Source organism: Pelophylax lessonae (assembly GCF_965119305.1).
Source record: "Pelophylax lessonae genome assembly, chromosome: 5".
Classification (NCBI taxonomy): Eukaryota; Metazoa; Chordata; class Amphibia; order Anura; family Ranidae; genus Pelophylax; species Pelophylax lessonae.
Genome location: NC_138772.1, coordinates 491,267,483 through 491,289,655, shown reverse-complemented (window position 1 = coordinate 491,289,655; position 22,173 = coordinate 491,267,483). Strand labels below are relative to the sequence as shown.

The following is a 22,173-nucleotide window of genomic DNA, read 5'->3' as shown; positions in this document are numbered from 1 at the left end:
GAACTCGCCTAAAGGGATGCAGGGCCAGCAGCTTTCCTAATTGGTGCTCTGCAGCTGCCACAGCTGATAGATAATTATGAAACCACTCCCATCAGACCCACTCAGCACAGAGGAACAAACAGTGATTTCTTCAGGATAACAAAAGGTTGGAATCTGCAACAAAGCTTGGTAAAATCCTTGTAATGTACAGAGATCACCCAGAGGGGAATGTTTTTTTCTCAACAAAAGTGGAGTTATGCTTTAAGTGATATCCTGCTGTCCATGGTCCTGAATATTTGTCCATTCTTCATTCCGGCTGCTGTCCGAGGTGCTGCAAAAAAAAAAAAAATCATTTGGAAAGCACACATATATATAATAATAATGGAATATATTGTGTATATATATATATATATATATATATATATATATATATATATACATATATATGTATATAATGGATATAATGGAATCGGCATGCACTGTTTACCTCTAAAACTCTAAAAATGGATCATATTATCTATTTGAAATACTTTGCTATTAGAGCGTTGATTCAGCAAAGACTAGAACTTTTTGAGTGTCATTAGTATCTAAAGGCTAGTGTTGTAGCAGATCCAAAGATGTCATAAATGTCTCCTATAGCAGGATTTAAAGGTTTTATATTATGAGCTGCACTTAGTTCCTTTAATGTAGATGAATAAAGCCACACCGCAGTCCAGAATATTGACTTATTAACATGATGTTCCTTAACTGAGTCAGCGCTTCTAAAATCTGTAATCACATAATGGGTGTCTTTGATGTCTTTAATCTGTCACCAGAATATTTATATTAAAGCCTGGAATGTAAATTAGGCATAACCACAAAGCTGAATATGGGCTTAAAGATAGACGATAGATATAAAAAAAATGACAATTAATGCTATTATGTATTCCTTATAAAGTATTAAAAGTATTTTTGAATGCAGCTAGTGACTTGGTATCAGCCCTTCAGCACTAGGAGCCAAACACATTCTGCTCCATGAACATCATGTGCTCACAATAAAGGTTCTGACAAGAGAAGAGAGCAGAGTGAGCAGAGGCAGTAGCTTATCAGTTTGCTGCTGCTCCTTCATGGTCCAATCATAGGCTGGGAGCACTAAACTATATCTTTAGTCTACGAAAACAATCCATAGACATCAGGCCCGGGACAAGGGGTGGGCAGAAGGGTCGGCTGCCCTGGGCTCCTTGAATATTGGGGGGGGGGGGGTAGAGGAGTTGTGTTAAGAGGAGGAATTTGGAGGGTGGCAGGGGATAAGAATTGTTGAAGGAGGGGAAATTAGGGGTGTGTGCTAGGAATAGTGATTTGGGGATGGGGGAAGAGGATTTGTACTAGGAGGGAGAATTGGGGGGGGGGGGTTGCTAGAAGAGATTATATGGTAGAGGGGGGGGGAGGGAATTTGTGTTAGGAGGGGACATTGTTTTTTTTTGGGGGGGGGTGTGCTAGTAGGGATGATTGGGTGGTATTTATGCTAGGAGGGAAGATTGGGGGGAGAATTCGTGCTGCGAGGGGGGATTCAGAGAGGATTGATGCTAGGAGAGGTGATTTGGGGGGGGGGAGGGATTTGGAGAGAGAGAGAATTTGAGCGGGGATTGGGGGGCAAAGATTTTTGCTGGCAGGGGGGATTTCAGCAGGGGGGAAGATTTGTACTTGGAGGATGGGGAATTTATGCTTAGAGGGTAAGCATGCAGATTAGTGCTCAATTCTTATGTGGCGGGGGGGGGGGGATTTATGCTAAAACATAATGCTCGTGCATCTTGGGGGGGGGGGGGACAGTTTGGTATACTTGTCCTGGGCTCTAGATGACCTTGTCCCAGCACTGATAGACATCCACTACTTAGTAGTTCTGTATTCTGTTTTTCATGAAAATGTTTCCTACTGTGCAGTGGTGCTCTGTCAGCCGGGGGGGGGGGGGCGGCCGGGCATCAGACGGACCCCCCCAATCACTCCAGCCCGCACCACCATATCCCCCCTGTTACTTACCTTGCTCTGCGGGACTGACAGGCAACGCTGGCGGCGGCTTCCCCCTCAGTCTCCATGTTCCCTCTCGGCGGCCGTCTCCACCTTCCTTCTTGGCCAATAGGATGCCTTCTCCTTTCGGCCATTCGGGAAACAGGTCTCAGGACCCGCTTCCTGATTGGCTGGGAGGAGAATCAGTGTGGCAATAGCGAATATTCATTCGCTATTGGCACACAACTGGGTGGGCTCAGGGCACAGTGCTCTGCGCCTCAAACCCACCCTTTTTTTGAAGAATATTAGAGCCTCTGGCTCTAATCATGTGTTTCAAAAAAATAAAATCCCCCATTGGAATCTATGCATCTGGCACCCTGCATGTAGATTAGCGGGCTGGACGCATGGATGGGGGGGGGGGACGGCGCCCCTGCCCCCCAATGAATGGGCCACCACTGCTACTGTGTATTTCTGCCTCCTTGTAACATCCTCTGTGCACACTACACATCCCATAGTTCATAGTTCATCTCAGGAGTGAGCAAGAGAGGGTGACTACATTCCTACATACAATGTGACCATGAAGAACAAACAATGACACCCTCTAACAGAGAGTCGGATCACAGCAGCAAAAAAAAAAAAAAGGATTTGGAGGAGGCTGAGTGCTAAAGCTTGTACAGAAATGCACCACTCAGATGTTCACATGTGCCATTGATTCTTAATGGCACCCCATGCATCTAGTAAATGCGTGCTCTTTTGCAGCCACCAAAGTACATGTAGCACAGTAAAACAGCGCACAGGGAAACGCACTAAAAATGCGCACATGCTCAGACACTCCTCATGGCCTTTAACTACTCTGGAGAAAAGACAAATCACAAAACTGGCTGTGCAGCCTGACAGAGCCTGCAAATCATAGGACTGGATAATTGGAAATACAAACCATTGGGTAGGTAAAAGAATTTCCATATACACTATATTGTCAAAAGTATTGGGACGCCTGCCTTTACACACACATTAACTTCAATGGCATCCCAGTCTTATTCTGTAGGGTTCAATATTGTGTTAGCCCCCCCTTTGCAGCTATAACAGCTTCAACTCTTCTGGGAAGGCTGTCCGCAAGGTTTAGCAGTGTGTCTATGGGAATGTTTTACCATTCCTCCAGAAGTGCATTTGTGAGGTCAGGTATGATGTTGGACAAGAAGGCCTGGCTCGCAGTCCCACCCTAATTCATCCCAAAGGTGTTTTATCAGGTTGAGGTTAGGACTCTGTACAGGCCAGTCAAGTTCCTCCACCCCAAACTTGCTCATCCATGTCTTTATGGACCTTAATTTGTGCACTGGTTCAAATCATTTGCTGGAAGGGGAGATTATGGTGTGGGGTTGTTTTTCAGGGGTTGGGCTTGGCCCCTTAGTTCCAGTGAAGGGAACTCGTATGCCCTGTTCACACCTGAATGTTTTTCAGCTCATAAAATGCTCATCTCTGAAGTCTCAAAAATGCCCAACAAGCAAAATCCTATTCATTTCAATGGCCCCTGTTCACATGAGCATTTTGTCGCCTGAAGCTCAAAAAAGTACCTAAGCTTCTTTTTTGGCAGATTACAAGCGTTTTTGTTAGATGTCAATGCCTGGTTCCAAGCAACTGCAGAAATCACTGGAAAAACGCACAAAAAACGACTGAAAACAATACGCTCAGGTGTGGTTGGAGCCTTAAGGCGTCAGCATTCCAAGACATTTTGGACAATTCCATGCTCCCAACTTTGTCGAATAGTTTGAGGATGGCCCTTACCTGTTCCAACATGACTGCGCACCAGTGCACAAAGCAGGGTCCATAAAGACATGGATGAGCGAGTTTGGAGTGGAGGAACTTGACTGGCCTGCACAGAGTCCTGACCTGAACCCGACAGAACACCTTTGGGATGAATTAGAGCGGAGACTGCGAGCTAGGCCTTCTCATCCAACATCAGTGCCTAACCTCACAAATGAGCTTCTGGAAGAATGGTCAAACATTCCCATAGACACACTCCTAAACCTTGTGGACAGTCTTCCCAGAAGAGTTGAAGCTGCTATAGCTGCAAAGGGTGGGCCAACTCAATACTAACCCTATGGACAAAGATTGGAGTGCCATTAAAGTTCATGTGAGTGTAAAGGCAGGTGTCCCAATACTTTTGACAATATGTTATATGTGATACTCCCAGAGTTTAGCTTTAAAGTGTATTTCCACTTGTGCAGTCAAATTAAAAAAAAAAATCCTCACTGAGTGTTTACTATGTTCCTGGTTTATACATAAGACTCAATATGTATATTGCAAGCTATTTTAAACATTTTCAAAGTACAATTACAGGGTTAAACTAGGGGAATGTACATTAAGTTCCGTGTGCATTACCCACACTGCATTCAAATTACACTGGATGGGCGATCTGCTGCGGGGGTCAATACGTTCCTAACAACACCCCAAAGCAGATTGCAAATGAAGTGTGTTTGCCTGCACCAGATTACATGGTTCCACAGAACCATGTGATCTGATTGCTGTGCATTTTTAAAAGTACCGCATGTGCTACTTTTATTGCGATCCAGTGCAATTTCAGTGTTCAAACCTAGTTTGCAACTGATAATGAGATCTGCCAGCACAGTACAGACAGCGTTAATTATGGTAAACAAAAATGCCCAACCCTCCCCTCTTTATAGTGCATTAAAGAGGAAAACTAGGTATGATTTTTTCCGGTAAAAAGCAAGAAAAAAAATGTAAGTGGCCATTATACTTACTTGAAAATACATATTTTATTTCTGCTTGGAATCCCTAAAGAACCATACATAGGAATCTATGACTGCATTTTGAAACACATTTCTCTGTTTGGTTGCATTTATAAAAAAAAAAAAAAGTTTTTGCCTGTACACATTCTGTTATTTCTATTGATCTTTACAACATTGTTACTAACTCAGGAGCATTGAGTATCACTGCACCAGGCAGATGTGAGAATCTTCCAGCAGATGGCAGTGCTGAGGTAATACAGGACATAGAAATCATTATATTTAGTTCTTATACTGCTCTTTAACGCTCAGTGAGTTGAGTCTTATATATCATATTTAATCTTAATAATACACAATATTTTCTGGCTACTAAAGCAGTGAAAAAAATCCTCGCCTTAACATTATGAAATATCACCATTAAGCAAGTCATCATTAAAACAGATATTTGCATAGGAGTGCGATGTCTGCCTAATGACAGCACCAAACCTCCCCCACTCAAAATAAAACCTTCAAAATAGGCTGTAAAAAAATGAGGCATTGGAGAAAAAATTGTAAAAAAAAAACCCTCAAATGTAAAATTGTGTCCATTTCCTAAGATGCCGGTGACATCACCATCCATGCCTCACTATTGCCTTCCAGGGCGCTGGGCTTTTTAGAAATTCTTACAGAATACACTACGGCTGGTAACATTGCTTGAGGTTTTACTGCAGAATGCACAGGAGTGCAATGGGTTAATGGCAGAATCAACTGTTTTTGTTTTTTTTTCAAAAAGGGAGCAAAAAATAGAAATTCATTGTAAGTGATTGTTGTATTCACATAAACGTTGATTTTCTCAAACCTGATATTCCATAGACAGAGACATCAACAGATAAATCATATCATTACGGCACCAGCATACTCAGTTCCTTACAAGTACTTAAAAGAAGTTCAAGTGATTGTAAAGTTCATTTTTTTAACAATACCAAACGTTATACTTACCTACTCTGCAATGATTTTGCACAGAGCACCCCCGATCCTCCTCTTCTGGGGTCCCCCCCTGGTGCTCCTGGCTCCTTCCCCCCTCTAAGTGCCCCCATAGCATGTCACTTACTATGGGGACAATCATGCAGGCTTGATCCTGAGCCAGGCTCTGTGCATTCATTGATACACACAGTGCAGCTTGGCCCCACCCCTGCTCTCTCCTCACAGGCTGAAATTGACAGCAGCATAAGCCAATGGCTCCCTCGGCTGCCCCCATGGGCAGTAAGCAGAGAGAGAGATGGAATAGCCGCTACTCTCGGGCACAGCGCTGGATCGAGATTGGGCTCAGGTAAGAATAAGGATGGGGGGGTCGCTGCACACAGAAAGTTTTTTACCTTAATGTAGAGAATGCAACCACTTTAACTGTCATCATTGGATTGTGGTTCATAGAGGATCATACAGTAGGGACAGGATAAGCATTCAAATAGGATGCTGTAACTAGGCATAAGTCACATGAGAAATCTCAGGATCAAGAAAAATGTACACTATATGGCTAGAAGTTTCTGGACACCTGACACACCTAGCTATATGGCCAAAAGCATGGGGACACCCTGCAAATTGAGTTTATGTTTTTCTAGTTAAAAATGATCCCTTTCAGTAGGGCTGTGTAGATGTTTAGTCTAGGGAAGAGTAAAAGCATTTTACCTTACCAGATCCTCCGCTCCCTCGGCAGATGGCACTCCCTCATGCTCTGGCAGTGGACTGTCACTTGTTGTCATTATATCCAATGCACTGCTATGGACTCTGTGTTGGTCTTGATAATGTCAGGACCTTAGACAGCTGAAGAACGGGGGGAAAAGACACTGCGGAGACTGGTCTAGCAGCACAGGATTGTATAAGTAGCAATTAAATGAGCAAATAACTCTTGTAGTGCAGGAGCAGCCCCACTGCAAGGGATAGTTTTTAAGTTTCCCGGAGTTAGGCTTTAAGGGTATGGTTATTGCTTCAGCATATAGAGACATTTTAGACAATTGTCAACCTTCTGCGAACATTTTGGGGGAAGACCCTTTTCTGTTCCAGCATTACTGGCTCCTGTACACGAAGTACAGTGTGTAGGAACTCAAGTGGCTTAAGCAGAGCCCTGACCCCATCCCTACTGAACACCTCTGGGATGAACTGGAACGCCAGTTGTGACTCGTGAGACAGGTCTTCTCAACCAGCATGAGTACCTGTCCTCACAAATAGGCTCAAATGCATACAGACACCCTACAAAATCGTGTACACAAACTTCTCAGTAGGGTGAAGTCTGTTATAGGGGTAAAGTGGGGGCCAGCTTCATGATAATGATTGTGGTTTTAAAAATGGATGCCTCTTTTAGATGTTAACATCTGGTTAATATGTCCACCACTGATAGGCTTTTGGTCCTGGGTCTTTGGCCTGCTGTGCAACTTGTTTCACTTGACTATCTGTAAGGATGCTAAACTAGCTTTACTGCACTGTCCCATTCCAGGTCTATATGCCCACCAACAGAAAATCGCATCTAAAGCCCCGCACACACGTACCGATCGTCGGCCAAAAGATCGGCCGTCTTTTGTCCGAGGGCTGTCTTGTCTGTTGAAAACTGCAAAAGACTGCACAACAACAGCCGACTGCAGAAGTGATGTCATGTGATGGTTAACTTTCCTTGTCTTTTTTCTTTTCTGAGCATACCCAGTCTTGCAAATCTGCTGTCTGTCGGCAAAATTCTGTACTGACTGGCGAACAATCGGCCTTTCTGGTGTTGGCCAACAAAAATTTTAATGCTTGCACGACAGATTCTTTTTCGGCCGAAAGTGCGCTGTCGGCTGTCAGAAGCATCATACTAACAAGCCTACAATTGGCCGATCGGTCGTCGGCCGAATCTTTACGGCCGACAATCGGTACGTGTGTACGGGCCTATACTTATTTTGTCAGCCAAGAGAACCATTTCCTAGGCCTGAAAAGAAAAAAAAAACAACGGTCCTGTTCCAGGGAGTAAAAGATTGTATGACAGCCTTAATAAATAAATAACATATGTCTAGCATTCTGAAGGACTCCCATTCCAAGTTTCTGAAAATTTGGAAACCTTGGATCAAGTATTCCTTTCACTCATTACACCTGGCTAGCATTGGTCACCTATGACTAACGCTTGAGATGGCCCCGAGTCCCTGTTACCCTTCCATCCCTTTTACTCGCCTCCTCTCTGTGACGAACGCCCATTTTCTGGGACGTTCGTCATGGGTTACTGGAGGAGTGTGGAGGCCAGCCTCCTGCCCACGGACTACGGCCCTGGCTTGTAGGGGAGTGCACCTCCGTGTAGGGGTATATGCTGGAGGACCATGGGAGTAGGGTTGCTTTGGACTCAAATCCATGTCACCCCAAGATACAGACTCAGACTGGGATCAATGTTACAGGCCTAAAGCTACCTGTTGCAGCAGAGGACTTCTCCACACATTGAGAGACTAAAGAGATGCTAATGACGTCTACTGTGGGGATATGTATTGATAGTTATAATAAGGTGTGTTGAAAATGGAGATGGGCGGTCTGAGAGCCTATGTCTTCTGCTTTCATCTGTTTAGAGGTGAACTGTGTTCACACTTCTAGGAATGTGTATTCGGCTATGTTTGGGCTGGTTGTTTGTGGAGTCAGTTATGATAATGCTAATCCTGTCTGAGCCTGCAATGTCATTGACATGCGTCTGTCCAGATGGCCAGATATGTTAATTATGTTCTGTATATAATACATATGCATGATGTAATCAAGCACCTAAAACTGTATATATATTGTAAGTGAGTTGTTGAATAAAGTGTCTTTTGTTTTACCCTTCATCAAGCTTAGACTGATGTTTGAGGGGGAATTGAGGGGACAGGTCACTGCATCACTCGAGATTCTGGAGACTTAAGACAGAAATACTTGGTCCAAGTATTGGGGATCTGTTACACTCTCCTCCTCTCCCCTCTTCTTTCACCTTCCTCTCTCTTTATTCTCTTGCTCTTCCTCATGAGGTCTCTAATACCCTGTTATTTTTTTTCCTTTTTTTGAGTTGCAAGGATGGGAAGCATACTCCTTGGCATTCTTTGACTTACATTGTGAGATATCCTACCTGGTCTTCCCATTCATCTGTTTGTAGGTTATATTGTTCTGGCTATGTTCAGCACTCTAACATGTTTTGAACTACGAAATGTTTCTTTTTTTAGCCCCTACATGAGAAAACTTGGTACTCATCCTATCATGTTTCCAAATCCAAATAAAAATTATTGAACCAGAAATGGTATGTCCAGCAAGCTCTTATAGGTGTAATGGTCAGGTGCCTACAGACGTGTGGCCATATAGTGTACTTCTCATATAATTTGTCAATGCTGATTTATGCTCCATTAATTCATATGAGGAGTGATTTCTGATAACGAGTCTGCTTTCATTTATCCACACTAGTAACAAAAAAAAAATCCCAAAAAAATATTACCAAATAGTTTTCTCCTATAATTCTGAAAGTGCAATGTCATCCCACACCATCCAAACAGACCCCAGCTATTATTTTTGTGCAAGAGGGATAAAAATTAAAGTGAGATTCTAATTATCTTTGAAGAGAAGACGCCAACTCCTTTCTTCACACACACTTCACAAAATGTGACTAGTTTCATCCAAGCTAAGTCTCAGATAAAGTGACTTACGGTCACATGGCCGCAAGTCAGATATCACCATTTCAGAATTTAAAGAAGAGGCTATTGCTATTTTTGAATGTCAACATGGAAGATAATAGAATTTTTGCTCGGTAATCATCTTTTTATCGAGATGTTCTATGAGTATAGCCAGATCTTCCTCTTCATATTTTACACAGCGCACAGCGATACAGTCCAGGTCTCTGGTGTCTAGAAAAGCTTCATTAACTCAAGGAGGCTCACTCTTTGGGGAGACTTGTCAGTTGAAGATTTATTGTGCTCTGGTAACAAAGCTGCATTTTCAGCATTAAGCACCGAACATTATGAGGTTTTCTTTTTTTTTCCTTCTTTTTGTCACCTAGGGAGTAAATGCTGACATTTCTTTTCAAATTTAATTTTAATATTAGAAAGGTAGAAGTGAGATACTGGCCTATCATATATGCAGACAACATTAACTGTTTAATTGCATTTCTCTTAGGTAAAGTCGTGTTTGGAGAACCAATTGCTGCTGGACTTGGCACAGATGGTACAAATTACTGGCACATGGATTGGTGTCATGCTGCAGCTCATGTGATGGGACCACCCCTTCGCCCAGACCCAACTACACCAAAATATCTCATGCAGTTGCTGGCTAAGTAAGTATGACAAGCACCGGGTATTTGACTTTAAATTTAATTATCTATAGGTTTTGAATAAACAAGTCAGTGTGAATGTAATAGCAGCTCGAAGCAACTAACTCAAGGCAACTCAGAACTAGCTTTTTAAATGCATATGCTGTCAGTTCTTTACTAAGGCTTTTTACGTATTTCTATGTATTGTCTGTTAATTTATACAAAGTGAGCATATTTGTGGTGGAAAGAGGATTGAAAGCAATAAAATTGCAAAATGAATGGCCAGCATAATGCAATTTTTGAGACAAAATTAAAACTGGGACTGGAGATTTTAGTCGACTAAAATACGTTGAAAACTAAAACAATTCAGATGACTAAAATGGGACTAAAACTAAAATAACCTTTTAGTGAAAACTATGACTATGACTAAAACTAAATTGAAATTTGACATCAAAATGAACACTGCACTACCACAAAAGAATAAGTAGGGGGCATCTACAGTATTAGCCACTTGTCGATCGCCCACAGTACGTTTACATCATTATTTTGATGGCTACTCTTCATCTTTCACATTATACAAAAAATTGGGTTAACTTTAGAGTTTCGTTTTTTTTTAGTTCATTAAAGTGTATTTTTTTTTTTAAAAAAATTGCATTTGATTGATTTGTCTGAGCCTTTAGTTGCTTCCCACACCCTGATTGCCTACCCACATCTGCGTACGCTGGCATTAGCTCCGACAATATGGGGCATATCTCCCTAACTACCCCCCCCCCTTTTTTTCTCTTCTCTCTCTCTTTCTCTCCTCTCTTCTTTCTCTCTCGTCTCTTCTTTTTCTTGTCTTTCTCTTTGCTTCCGCTTTCTTATCTCCCGATACTCGTCCCCCTCCCCCGCTCTTACTGGGTGCTACCTTGCTGTTTGGCTGGCCCGAACAGCACGCACCGCTAAACCACCCGAGACACGTAACTCAGGTTTTCTCATTACGCTGACAACTCTCCCCTCCCGTGACTGGGCCTATAGTGCCCGGTGCATGGGTTCATCTTATGCCTTGCCCCTCTCGTGTAGTATGTTCCTTCTAGAGATCCTAAAACTCCTATGGTATCTATACCCCCATCTACTGACTAGGTTCCACACCGATCTAGGTCCCCAGACTACAGGTCTTGCCCCTGTTTAGGATACCTGTTAGGCTCAAAAATAACCTACATGAGACATACGACCTAACCTGACCTCTCTGTGTAGATGCTTGGTTTACATTGTCTCTTCTGGGTCCTTGTTAATCCTGACCTTTTATACGCTGGTTTAGTTGTCTTCTGTTACAATGTTTTTATTTTTCTCATTTGCTGTTCATGCCTGTACTTACACATGCTTTCTTTGTTTCTGTATTGCATCTTTTACCCTTAATACCGCAGCCATAACCTCAGTATCATTCTTTTCTGTGGGCGATTCGGCATTGGATAAAAATGATTCCTACTGCGAATTTGCCACGGGATGACTTTTAGAGGCAGTGGGAGAGGTGCGTCACCTATGCAGATTTTTAAAGAGGAAGTCAACTCTGCATTCCGTTTCATTATAAAAAATATTTTCAATCATTGCACAGTGTGATGGATGTAAAAACACCTCTTACTTGGTATTTTTTAGTAGTTTGAAAAAAACTTGTCTTCTGGTATTAGGCTGCGCCATCTTGAGTAATGTTTTCTGCCTCCCCTGTGGACGTAACTTCCGCCCTTCCTTGTTTCCCCTGCCGAAATCTCATCACACGGTCACTTGGGGAGAAGCAGGGAGCGGGGAATGACCGCCAGTATCGCAAGAGTTCTAAGCCGTGCCGCTGAGAGCGGAACTCACATACACGGCATGATGTCAAGTGGGAGACTTTACACAGAGCGTGCCGTGAATCTAAGGACGGGAAGCGCATGCGCCGCTGACATAATCAAACATTGCAAGACGGATTGCAAGAAGATTAAACAAGTAACGAGATTATGACAGGCAGCGATCAATAGCTTTAAAAATTAGGATTGCAATCAGCAGAAGTTTTGATGGGGAGTCTACAACCACTTTAAGTACCGTAGTTTGTTGCCATTCCACGCACGTGCACAATTTTAGAGCATGACATTGTTAGGTATCTATTTACTCTTCATCTTTCACATTATACAAAAAATTGGGTTAACTTTAGAGTTCATTAAAGTGTATTTTTTTTTCAAAAAAATTGCATTTAAAAGACGCTGTACAAATACAGTGTGGCATAAAACTGTTCAACAATCTCCATTTTATTTTCTTGGGTCTCAAAACATATATGTTTGGGGTTCTAAGTAATTATCTAGCAAAAATACTAATTTAAACTTTTAATCAAAAAGTTCCAGAAAAGGCCTGGTCAGCAAGTGGTTAGGCTGAAAGAAGGCTTAGCTTATTTTTTTCTTAAAATGTAATGTTATTAATATAATCAGATAATATACGGTATGTAATAGTATTACAGCCAAAAGATTTTACAGTTTTGTTTTATATTTGAAAGTTGCACTTCTGTTATAAAGACGCCATATATCATAAAGGTTAAATCTGTATCTGTAGTGCATGTTAAAACCCTAATATCATAAATAATAACATGATATTAGATTTTTACTCTAGGAGTATATAATGTGTTTGGCAAACCTAGTGAAATGCTTTAACCGTTTGTTACCCCTAAATTTCATATTCCTAATATATGCCTGCTGTACCATGTACTTGTATGAGAAAGTACCCTGTTCTCTTTGTATTGCTTCATCTGTGTGAAATCATTGGTGTTCCTGCAAGTCTGTCTGCTTTCCTATTAAAAACTGAACACACTAAGCAGAAGAGCACATTGTGGTCAGTTCTCTAGCTTTGCTCTCCTCCTCCAATAATCAGACTTATCCTGACACACCTCCCACTGCACAGCCTCTTACTGGGAAGCTCAGTGTCCTGCTGCTTCTCTCCCCCCAGCTCTTATGAAGCTGAGAACAGAGGGAATGTGATCATTTATAAAAAAAAAAAAGGGGAAAAAAAGGTATTTATAATGTTGTGTTTTTTTTTTTTTTTTTTACCAGGTGATCGTTTACAACCGCTTTAAATAATGCATCACAAATTAAATAAACCCATTCGATTTTAGCAGACTAAAATGTACTGGAGGTTTTAGTCGACTAAAATATGAATAAAATAAAAACAATTTAGATGAATAGAATATGACTAAAGTGGCATTTTAGTCAAAAGACTATGACTAATACTAAATCAAAATTTGACGTCAAAATTAACACTGCATGTTATATCATTTGAGCATTGAGAACATGAACTATGGCTGAAAGCTGCATAGAAGGTGTAAAATGTTTTAGAGCAGCTTTTTGCCCCAAAAGAATTCTTAACATATTTTCCACAGTCATCTTCTAGGACGGCCTAATGAGAGATAGGCTCCTCCCACCTAGCACAGGAAACACAATCCACATTAGTTTAAATACAGGTGAGAGCCAGAGACCCTCAGTATTTTGTGTTTCCTCGGCCAGACAGGATCACTTCAAAAAAACTTCATGCTGTCAGGCCTCCATGCTAGGTGGAGCCTCCCGACCCTGACCTCTCCTTAACTGGGGTAGTGTCCCTGGGGAGGATTAGCAGGGGAACTCCGGCCCCCTGATACCTTTGGTATGGGTGGGGATTGGGGGAACCCTTCTCCCCATTTTTGGTGTCTATTAGGGGGGAGCCACAGTGGAGGCTTACCTGGTCCTTGCAGGCATCTCAGAGTCTGCGTTCTCTGGTGGACAGCGTGAGGCTGGTGTCTCCCTTCTTCCTAGGCAGTCATGCTCGAGGAGCCGGGAACGCAAAGGGCAGGAGGTGACGTGGCGGCCATCTTGACTATGGGCTGCTGGTGTTTGGCGCTATCCTGGATGGAAGACGGGGGAGAATCACAATGCTGCACCATGGACCAGCATCCCAATCCACAAGATCCGGTCCAGGGTCTGCAGGGACAGACAAGGGCGGTGCTCATTCAGACTGGTGCACAAAAGGAAGCGCCAATCCTGAGACTCCTTGCACTGCAATGGAGGTGGCTGCTGCAGAGGTGGTGGATCGGGGGACGCACGCAGATCCTTGCTTTAAGGTAAGCGAATGATGTAGGCTCATCAGAGGTGTTACCTTACACTGGTGGAGGGGCACTAGTGGTAATGTTTGTTATGTACGCTAAATAGTTTGCAGGGTGCAGGAGTCTTTGGTGATCTTCCTCTCTCATTGGTGTATTTTTATTGTTGCACTTGGCTATTTACCACACAATGTTCGCTTGTGCCTTGAAGGGCAAGAGCCACGAAGAAAAAGAGGGAGCAGTGCAGGGAGATGTTCCTAAAAAAGAAATGGGCCTCATGCAAATAAAAGCTGTCATTCACTTGTAATAAAGTGCTTTGCCAAGACTGCATTGACACTCTAACCAAAAAAGAAACTAGCTTCATGTTTAAAAAATTGCTAGACACCATGAATGCAGAAATGGTTAAAAATTTCAAGTTGTTTAGATCTTCTCTGCAAGAGCCAGGTCCTTTGGAATCATCTCAACCAAGTACTTCTAATGCTAGCACAGCACCTCAGGCCCATGCATCCGCACCAGTCATAGAGGAACAGGGGGTGCTAGAACAGCTTGAAGACAACTCCAGTGAAGATTCTAGCACGGAAGAAGGGGAAGTAAGGGAAGAAAAAGTGAGTCAGGTGCAAAACTTTCTGTTCCCCTCTGATGAGACAGTTGATTTATTGAAGATCATATATGATACTTTGGAGTTAGAAGAAAAAAGAGAGCCAAAATCTATGCAGGTTTGCAATCAAAATAGGCAAGAACATTACCTGTACACGCTGCTTTGAAAGATACTATACTGCAGGAATGAAGTGAGCCAGAAAAGAAAGTCTTTCTCCCCAGAAAACTGAAAAAAAGGTTTCCTTTTAAAGAGGAAGATGCAGAGTTATGGGAGAAATGCAGCTCTGTCCAAAGTGGCCATAAAATCAGACCTATCTTTTGAGGACGCAGGGGCGCTTAAAGATGCCATGGATAGAAAGGCGGAAGCCAGGTTATTTAAAGAAGGTATGGGATGCAGGTGCTGCTAACTTTCAACTGGCCTTTGCATCCACCTGTGTAGCCAGGACATTGGATCTCTTGTTGAAGCAGCTGAAGATCCTCCTAGAACAAGACACCCCTAAAGAAGAGATTTTTGGACTCACTCCCCATCCTAAGCAAGGTCGTGGCTTATAGTACGGGCGCCCCTGCAGAGGCCATCAGGATTTTAGCTAGATGTACAGCGCTCATAAATGGGGCCAGACAGGTGATCTGGCTTAAAGCCTGGGCAGGAGATGCGGCTTCTAAAGCAAAGTTATGCTTATTACCGTTCAAGGGTAGCTTAATATTTGTTGAAGACCTGGATTCCTTTTTAGAGAGGTCTGCTGATAAAAAAAGGCTTTCCAAATCCAAAGAGGCAACAGTCCAAAAAGCCTTTTCATCCTTTCAGGAAAATCAATCAGAAGGACACAGGCAAGATGAACCAAGATAGACCTAGCAACAGAAGAAGGGTAAAGGCAGAGGGAGATTTCTGTTTAATCCCTCCCAAGCAAATAACTACCTTTGCAGGGTAGAAGGGAGGTTGGGGGCCTTACTACCATTCTGACAAAGGGTTACAACCAACGAGTTCATCCTGGCAACAGTTAAAGGATAGAATTCCATCATACACCCCCAAGCTGTTTTTTGGTGACTCCACTGCCAAAGGTCTCAGACATGGCAGCTGCCATGACGAATCTAATCCAGGAATTTCTGGATCAGAGAGTCATTTCCCCCATCACTCGAGAGCAAGTGTATGGAGGGTTCTATTCCCGTATGTTCATCAATCAGAAGGAAACCTTTGGTGAAATACAGGTTGATCCTGAATTTAAAGAAAGTCAACAAAAGTGCGGTGTACAAAAAATTCAAGATGGACACGATTTTCACAACAAGGGAGCTATTTTTTCAAAGAAGCTTTCATGACAACAATCGATCTGAAATATGCATACCTGCATATTCCGATCAAAGGCTGCTTCAAACCCTTTCTCAGGTTTGCAGTGAAAGGACCAGGTCAGACCACTTTTTTCGAGTTCAATGGCCTCCTGTTCAGGTTGGCATCAGCTCCCAGGATCTTTACAAAGGTCCTGGCAGAAGTCTTACATGGGCTGAGGACCTACCTGGATGATCTGCTGGTTCTTGCAGAGTCATCCACAGACCTAGAGAAAAACCTAACCTACACAATAAACCATTGGCAATCACTGGGGTAGATTGTGAACTCAGAAAAGCCAAATTTGCAACCATCGCAGAAAGTTGTCTTCCTCGGTAACATACCGGACTCCGTGGAAGCAAAAATATATATACCGGAAGAGAAGAAAGATCTGTTGAAGATAGAAACCTCCAATCTCCTCCTGAGATAGGCAGTATCCTTCAGGGAAATGATGAGGCTCTTGGGCCTAATAATGGCATCTATCCCAGTGATCTCCTGGCCTCAAGCACACATGAAAATACTGCAGAATTTCTCTCTGTCAGTGGGGAACAGGCCTAGATTGATCGAGTAACCTTGATTGATCGAGTAACCGTGCCGGATTAAGTAACAGAGTCTCTACGTTGGTGGCTGCAGGAAGACAACTTGTCAAGAGGGGACGCAGGAAAATCCAGCCCAGATAACAACGGACGCAAGTGCGTTGAGTTGGGGAGCCCACATGGAACGTCTGGCTACACAGGGAAAATGGGAGGGATCAGAGGCTGCCTGCTCTTCCAATGTAAGGGAACTAAAGGTAGTCTTTTTCAGACCCAACATAAAAGGAAGACATATTTTGGTTCTATCAGACAATGTGGCGGCAGTATCCTACATAAACAAACATGGGGGTACACGGGCTCCCTCCCGCATGGAGGAGGCAAAGCCTATCCTTACATGGGCGGAAGAAAACACCCTCTCTCTGGCAGCCATTCACCTCAAGGGGAGATGAATTCTCTAGTGGATTTCTTGAGCAGAGAAAAGATTTATCACACCAAATGGAGCTTGAATCAGGAAGTGTTCGAGTCAATCTCAGAGATGTGGGGTTGCCCTCTAAAAGACCTATTGCCTCATCCAAAAATGCAAAAATAGAAACATTTTTCTCAATTCACAGGGACCCTTACAGTCTGGGTCTGGATGCTTTTGCTTTTCCATGGTCAGAGGATCTCCTGTACGCCTTCCCTACGTTCAGGCTCATACCAAAGGTAATTCTGAAAGTAAAAAGTAAAAAGAGCAAAAGTAATTCTGATAGCTCCAGTTGGCCAAAAAGGTCATGGTTTGCTGCTCTACAGAAACAGTCAATAGCAACACCCTGGAGGTTGCCAGAGAGGATCGATTTACTGGTCAAGGGAGATTTATGCCACCCACAGGTCAGCCATCTTTCTCTGATGGCCTGGCTCTTGAGCTGCACCTGTTAAAAAACAAGGGATTGTCAGAAAAAGTAATTGACACGATCTTAAAAACCGTAGGAAAAAATCAACAAATTTAATCTATAATAAAGTGTGGAAGAAATTCTGCTTTTAGCGGAATGACAATGACAGGATTTCTGGACCGATTATTATGGCAATTTTGGATTTTCTACAAAATGGATTGGACCTAGGGCTAGCTCCAATACTTTGAAAGTACAGGTGGCAACATTGTCCAATTTTCTAGATATCAGATTGGGGAAACATATTCTAATAAAGAGATTCATCAAGGCGGCTCAAGGAGTGGAGTGCTGCAGTCCAATACTTTCCCCCCGTGGGATTTGTCTATGGTCCTTCAGAGCTTCTCAAAACATCCTTTTGAGCCGTTAGAGGAAAGTACGTTGAAAGTCTTAACCTACAAAACAGTGCTCTTAGTGGCGTGGTTACAGCCAGAAGAGTCCGCAAACTACAAGCAATGTCCAAAGCAAAGCCATGCTGCTCCATTCTGCCCGAGTAATTCTATCGCTTGATCCGGGCTTTCTCCCCAAAGTGTCGATGGACTTTCATCGAGTCGAAAAAATCCCCCTTAAATTTGTTGTTTTTGGGAAGAACCCCCCCCCCCCCCTTAAAATTGTGGTCATCCTTACAAGCAGCTAAAAAGAGCATTGGTGTCATGCAGCTGGCTCTGCCACCATTAGATGGCAGGTTAATCAGCCACAGCTTAAGGAACCCCCAGCCCAATCTCTTGAGGAACCCTAGAGTTCCACATAACACTGGTTGAGAATGGATGATTTTGAGTATGGCCAGCAAGAGAGTTAAAATAACAAACATGTTATACTTACCTGCTCTGTGCAAAGGTTTTGCACAGAGCAGCCTTGATCCTCTTCTACAGTCCCCTGCTGGTGCTCCTAGGTCCTCCTCACTTCTGAGTGCCCTCATAGAAAGGCCTTTGCTATGGGGACACTCGTTCGGGCTCCATCCCGAGCCTTTCTGTGCATGTTCATAGACAGATACAGCACTGCTCAGCCCCACTCCCCACTCTCTCCTCACAGGCTGTGATTGACAGCAGCAGGAGTCAATGGCTTCCACTGCTATCTCCATGTCCAATAATGAGAGAGAGAGAAAGTGGAGAGAGCTGCTGCTCTTGGGCCCATGTTGGATTGAGATGGGTTCAGGTAAGTATAAGGAGGGGCTGGGGGGGGATCATGATCGGAGAAGGTTTTTTACCTATCGGCCGATATCGGCTGATATTTTCGGACTTCCGGTTGCGGACCAGACGGAACGTCACTTCCGGTCAGGAACTTCCTGCTCGTGGAACGCACGCCGAAAGCGGCGGATACGAGTTTTATTGTACATGCCTTACCCAATTTTATGCTTCGGAAGCGGACCCATATAATACCGGAGGTCATATTGGAGAAAGTTCCCTAAAGATCCTGGGCTACTGTGCAATATCATACAAGGTCTTTATATATTGGCAATTTGGTGAGTAGGGAACCGAGAGGGGCACCTTATCACTTTGAAAGCACCTTATATTTATCTTGGCACTTCAGCACCTTATTTGGATCACAATACAAGGACTTTTATATGCACCTGATATTTATTGTTCACTTGGATACATTTGATGATTCACAGCACTCGAGCACTTTATGTTTAGAATATTTGAGTATATATAATTGTATGGTTTATATATTTTCACCCAAATACTAATACTGATGCTAGCGCTGCATACATTTGTTTCATAATAATGTAAAAAAAGGTTTTTTTTTTTTCAGGTACTCCTTGTGGAGGGATAAGGGGGTCTAAAAGACCCCAAACCCCTCCTCGGCACTGAAAAGCATTCAAAACGCCAAGTTTGGCTGTTTTGAATGCTATCAGTTTTTTGAGTGTGGCGCTGAGTACCCGGAAGTGATGTCATGACATCGCTTCCGGGGTTTTTTACATGGAGACCCGATCAGAGCCAAATGCGGCTTTGATCAGGTCTTCTGTTCGGCGGCCGTGCAGGTAGGGTGCCCGGGTCTCCCGGTGGGATGGGAGACCCAGGCAAACCGCAGAAGGTGGCGGGGGGGGGCGTCCCCTCCCACTCCTTGTAATGACAGCCGAGCGGCTTCTCAGCTGCGTCGGTTGTCATTACAAGACAGCCGACCATCGCCTATGGACACCAGTACTGGGGTGATGCCTCTAGCTGCAGGCATCACTCCGGTACAGCACTTTCCCAAAATATCGGCAATATCGGTAACCTCAGAGGCTGATTCCGATATATCGGGGAAAGTGCATGTCGGCCCCTGATATATCGGTGGTGCCGATAATTGGTCGACCCCTAATAGCTAGCAGCAGTAGAAGATTAGGACAAGAGATGAGCTCATTATTCAGTCCCAACGGAAGTCCGGACCAAACGCTTGCTCATAGCTGCTAAATGTCCTTGATTTCTTTAGGGACTATCTCTCTTTTGGAAAAAAAAGTCCCTCCTGGTTTGCCCCTCATTGTGGTCCGATATACTGTATATACCTATAGAAGAAAGGCACTATCAAAAAGTGCTTTACAGTGCTAAACCTTTCATCCAATTTCCAAATTGTTGCATTTGTAAATTCCAAAAGCCAATATAAAGAATTATCAGTGGCAAAAAAATCACTTGTAGGTTTATTTCTAATCATGTTTTATGTATTATTTCTCCATGTAACGGAGGGTGTCCTATGCCTACATAATTTTTTGTGATAGGTGTCCCTGTTTCTCATCTCAGAAAGTTGCGAAGTTTGCTAACTGTTTGGACATTTGACTGAATAATGAACGCTTAGGGCGTTCAGCATGGAGGAACGTGACGGCATAGTATGTAGCACCCTCCTAAGTAGGTTGCTAGGATGTATATAGTGTAGTAGTGGGGTCTCCTGCTTAACAGGAGACTGTTAGGTAAAACATAGTAGCTTTCCTGCCTAACAGGAAAGTTACATTGTTCAGCATGGGGATCCTGTGTGTTTCACAGTGCTGCTGCTTCTGTATTTGCTCATCTGTATCCAGGCAACCTTGGAAGATTCTGGATGAACAGGAGTGACCCATGCAGATCAGCAGCATGAATATGAATGCCATTCAAGCCAATTAGAGGCATAGGTGCCCCTATGCATGCTGGGAATTGTATTTATATTCAGTGGGCACACAGGAAGTGTATATTTTCCTGAAGAGGAGAGTCCAGCTGAGGAGAGGGTGCTTTGCCCTCCTCAGCACCTGCTGCCATGTGGCCTCAGGTGGGAGGCCTGGAAGTTGAAATGCTGACCAGAGTGTTCTGAAGAGCTGACTAAAGGGGGAGCCATTTCTTGGAGATCTGTCTGGGATCACTGGGGGATGCTGCTGGAGGAATGGAAGGAGGCTGTCATTCTGTCTAGAGTACAAATTTTAAAGGATATTGGGGCCTGGTTCTTTGGCTACCCTCCACTGTGCTAGAAGAGTCAGCTACTGGGTTTAGCAGAAAGGGGATACTGGCTAGTACCCTGAAGAGCAACCATCCATTTTTCCTACAAAGAACTTGCTCAAGTGTGTACAGGACAGGTTATACCACAGTTCAGCTGAAGAAGCTGTCCATGTTGTATCTAGTTGAATTTCAGAGTATCCCACTACATCCCTTCCCTAAGCAAGTTCTCCAATAAAACAACAAAGACAAACAAAAATCCCTAGACTGGTTATTGGAGTAACAAGTGGAAGTAAGAGTGCGCCTGGCTGTGGAAGAAAATACTGTGTGCCTGGCTGCAGAAATTGGAACTAGACAAGATCCTGGTAATATATTTAGCAGCTCATACAGGGGTAGTGCTACAAGTATTCTAAAAAAAAATTGCAGTTAAACGTGACTAGATACTACTAGACTACTATGACCTGGATAAATGAGACATAGACATGTCTGATATTCTAGGATATCAGATATCTAAAAGCATACACCATAAAGTCTCTGCTAACACTGCTCTTCGGCAGATAAGTCTCTTCTGTGCCCCTCTCTGGTCCTGGTTTTATTTTGCTACTAAGGGGTCACCTTCCATAACTTCTAGCCTACACTCTTCTCTCCAAATACTATATGCTCCATTCTCCCCCCCCCCCCCCCCTCCAATGAGAGTGACTCAGTGGCCAATAAGGATATTCTCACTGAACAGAGGGATGGTTATATCTTGGTAGAGCTTAGTTCCAGTAGTGTGGACTAATTTCCTAAGTCAAGTATTACCTGCCAGCTATTGTCTCCCCCTGTTATTGACATGCACTTGCTAAATTAGCAATGTCCTTGAAAGTTTGGAGGGCATCTCACAAGGTGGTTGGTCGGACCGTAGCTGCACTGCATCTGACCATCCATTGTTAACATTAAATAGCCTAAAGCTTTTAAACGTTTGGCAATGACTGACAGGTTTGCTTTATTAAATCATTGCGTTTTTTCATAACGCTATAATGAGATTGTGTTATATATGGCCATTTCAGATACTATCTCGGCTTATCTGGAGCTCTGCTTCAAATCTTTTATACAAAGTAAAGCCTGACAGTTTGACTTTCATGATTTATTATATAGAAGTTTATGTACAGTATGCAAGTTTTGCAAGATGTATGTGGACTTCTACAAAAACTTACTGTAAAAGAGTAGCGGAATGCAATAATCTGAAACCAACCTATCATTAATCAGGTTTTCATTGGTCTAAATAATGAATTCTGGGTTTTTATTGGTTGCCACAAGGCACTGCTTACTATTATTTATTGTACTGTAATTAAATGAGATAGCTGATGTTGGATGTAGGAAAAAATGTATACACAGTATATATGCACTACTAATCTTT

General features: G+C 43.1%; 1 protein-coding gene across 2 annotated transcripts in view; it reads left to right on the top strand.

The window, feature by feature from the left end:
* Positions 1-22,173, top strand: part of DPYS (dihydropyrimidinase) — a 149,316-nt gene that overhangs the window by 61,578 nt on the left and 65,565 nt on the right. For both annotated transcript variants that reach the window (XM_082257922.1, XM_082257921.1), the window contains exon 5: positions 9,822-9,978. In XM_082257922.1, coding sequence (XP_082114048.1) covers positions 9,822-9,978 — 157 coding nt within the window. The remainder of the gene's footprint in view (positions 1-9,821; positions 9,979-22,173) is intronic.